General features: G+C 37.7%; 1 protein-coding gene across 1 annotated transcript; it reads right to left on the bottom strand.

The window, feature by feature from the left end:
• Positions 1-278: 278 nt before the first annotated feature.
• LOC115975229 lies at positions 279-2329 on the bottom strand. Its single transcript, XM_031095933.1, has 3 exons — positions 1880-2329; positions 710-1082; positions 279-594 (listed from the first exon to the last, which is right to left on the bottom strand). Exons 1-3 carry the CDS (start codon positions 2258-2260, stop codon positions 404-406), a joined length of 945 nt encoding a protein of 314 aa, XP_030951793.1. The 5' UTR covers positions 2261-2329; the 3' UTR covers positions 279-403.

The following is a 2329-nucleotide window of genomic DNA, read 5'->3' as shown; positions in this document are numbered from 1 at the left end:
GTCCTTTGCCTGATGCATCAAAGCACTTAAGCACATACTCCACAAGGCATTCTTTACTATCTACATTTTCTTTTTCAGTTATTGATTTGATCCTCAATCAAAAGGGGAAGGAAAACCGGAAAAGGGAGGAACACCTTTTGGCTGCATCTAACAAAAGTTTCGATCTACCAATAAACTGTAATTATAGATCATTGTATCACTTAGGATCCAACTTGTGAGATATTTGGTTGAATTGGAGAAAACAGAACTCATCAACAATCAAAAGCACAACTACAGCGAATTCTGAATGGGTGCCACATTTTATAAGACACGAATTTCGCATATATTACATATTATAGCTTTTAAGTTTGATATAGCTATTGTATAACCATCTTCAAAATATGGTATCTAGCATATATGGACATTACCTTGAAATTGATTTTTTGATAGGAAAAGGACTAAGTAGCTTCATCTTAAAACAATAATCTAGACCAACAGAAGCAAAAACAAAAAGGAAAAGATTCTCAGACACATATACAGCTCCATCAAAAGCATGTGATAAGAAGCTTCCAGTATTTAGTTCCAAAGGTGGTCCACTACCCAGCATGGCAAGACCTGCATTGTGAATTCATTTTTTAAATCAGAACCTGAACTACCTGGTGTCTAAACTCTTTAGTACCAAGTTTTGAAAAATCATACAAGTTCCTTTTACTCAAAACTATATACATACCTTTAACAAATCCAAAAGCTGCAGATGTCCCTGTCTTAAGCTGGCTATTGTCCAAGTCCCTTCTTATTGTGTATCGAAATGTTACTCCAAACAGTGCGCAGCTGATAAAGTTAATTGTAAGAGGAAGTATGAGTTCTGAACTGCTTGTTGCTTGGGTTAAAGAGATGGGCAGGCCCGCAAGGGTGCCAACAAGTGCAGAAATCAAAGCTGCTTTTACGGACTCCACTCTCTCCTCATTTCTGTCAATTTCTTCGCTTTCTTTCTCCAAAAAAGCATCTCCATCTTCAATTCCATCCACATTTAGCCCTAGTGAGCGCTTTGCTTCTTCAACCATTTCTCCTGCTTCTAATATTTGCCTTTGACATTCTGCAACCTTAGTGTGCACCGCATTGAAAACCATTAGCAACAAGAAGCATCTCAATAACTCAAATCAAGGAATCAAACAAAGAGCTGTCAAAGAAAGTAGGTAGTTTGTTAGATTGAAGTTTGCCACATTCCCTACACCTGCTTATGGTGCAAGAAGGGACAAATCCCCATGAAACAAAATGTATGTGTTTATGATGATAGACCAAGATCATATTGTTTCAGAACCATCTACTTACAATCATCTTTTCAGAAGAAATTTCAAAACTGTTCCATCTTCACCTCACGACAAATTTAACTACAAAGACAAACTAAATGTCAAAAGAGCAGTCCTAATTCTTCAAAAGCATAAAATTGCAATGAAAACCTCTTCTAGACCTTATATATGCAAACAAACTCAAACCATTTCATTCACTGTCCAATGCTCTTTACATGTAGATTTTAGTTTTACTACCACAACCACAAGACACCCACAACAATGTCAAAGTTGAATTTGCACTTAGCACCATCCAGACTGGTTTTCGAATCTGTCCAATTTACAACATAAAACACAACAAATTGTCTAGAATCAAAATTGCCCACATAATGAAATCATCCAAAACGTCCAATTCTCACATCAGTAGTCATTACTTCAACTTAATGAAATAATTACATGACACATTGTCTAAATCAAAATTACCCACATAATGAAATCATCCAAAATGTCCATTTCTCACATCATTTGTCATTACTTCAACATAATGAAACAATAACAAATCCTCCAATAATTAAAACAATGAAGCATAATAAGACTAGCAAGTAACAGACCTCAGAAGCTTGGCTCTCAAGCTGGTTAATGTAATCCCTCATCTGCTTCGCTTCAAGTTCTTGTTTTTCAATCTCTGCTAGCTCTTTCTTGGCCATCTCTACCCTCTGTGACGCCTTGTCCAACCCATCAAGCAAAACCCTGTTCTCTTCTCTGTTCAACAGCTCCCCTACTTGCTTGTCCACCATACCAGCCAGTGCATCCTTCAGATTTCCACCGCTACCTTCTCTCTGGCCCGAGTTGTTGCATTTCACTATTAGGATTCGAGGCCTTGAACTTGAACAGGCTCTGCGAGAGATTGGAGATGTGATAGGAAGCGTTACTGGGGAAAGAGTTTTGGGGTTTGGAAAAGGAACCAAAGTGAGCTTGATTGTGGTGGGCATGGCGTTCAAGTTCAACCAATGCCTTTGTTTATCCTTTACTCCTTTTAACGGTTTGGAGTATATATTTCG

The sequence above is a fragment of the Quercus lobata genome, chromosome 2, assembly GCF_001633185.2.
Source record: "Quercus lobata isolate SW786 chromosome 2, ValleyOak3.0 Primary Assembly, whole genome shotgun sequence".
Classification (NCBI taxonomy): Eukaryota; Viridiplantae; Streptophyta; class Magnoliopsida; order Fagales; family Fagaceae; genus Quercus; species Quercus lobata.
This window is presented reverse-complemented; position numbering and strand designations above follow the sequence as displayed.

Excerpts from the sequence above, each read along its gene's own strand:
- LOC115975229 (XM_031095933.1), bottom strand. The coding sequence starts at position 2,260 with ATGCCCACCACAATCAAGCTCACTTTGGTTCCTTTTCCAAACCCCAAA. Across the intron at positions 1,083-1,879 it reads TTGAGAGCCAAGCTTCTGAG|GTTGCAGAATGTCAAAGGCA; the intron begins GTCTGTTACTTG and ends GTGCACACTAAG. Across the intron at positions 595-709 it reads AGCTTTTGGATTTGTTAAAG|GTCTTGCCATGCTGGGTAGT; the intron begins GTATGTATATAG and ends TTCACAATGCAG.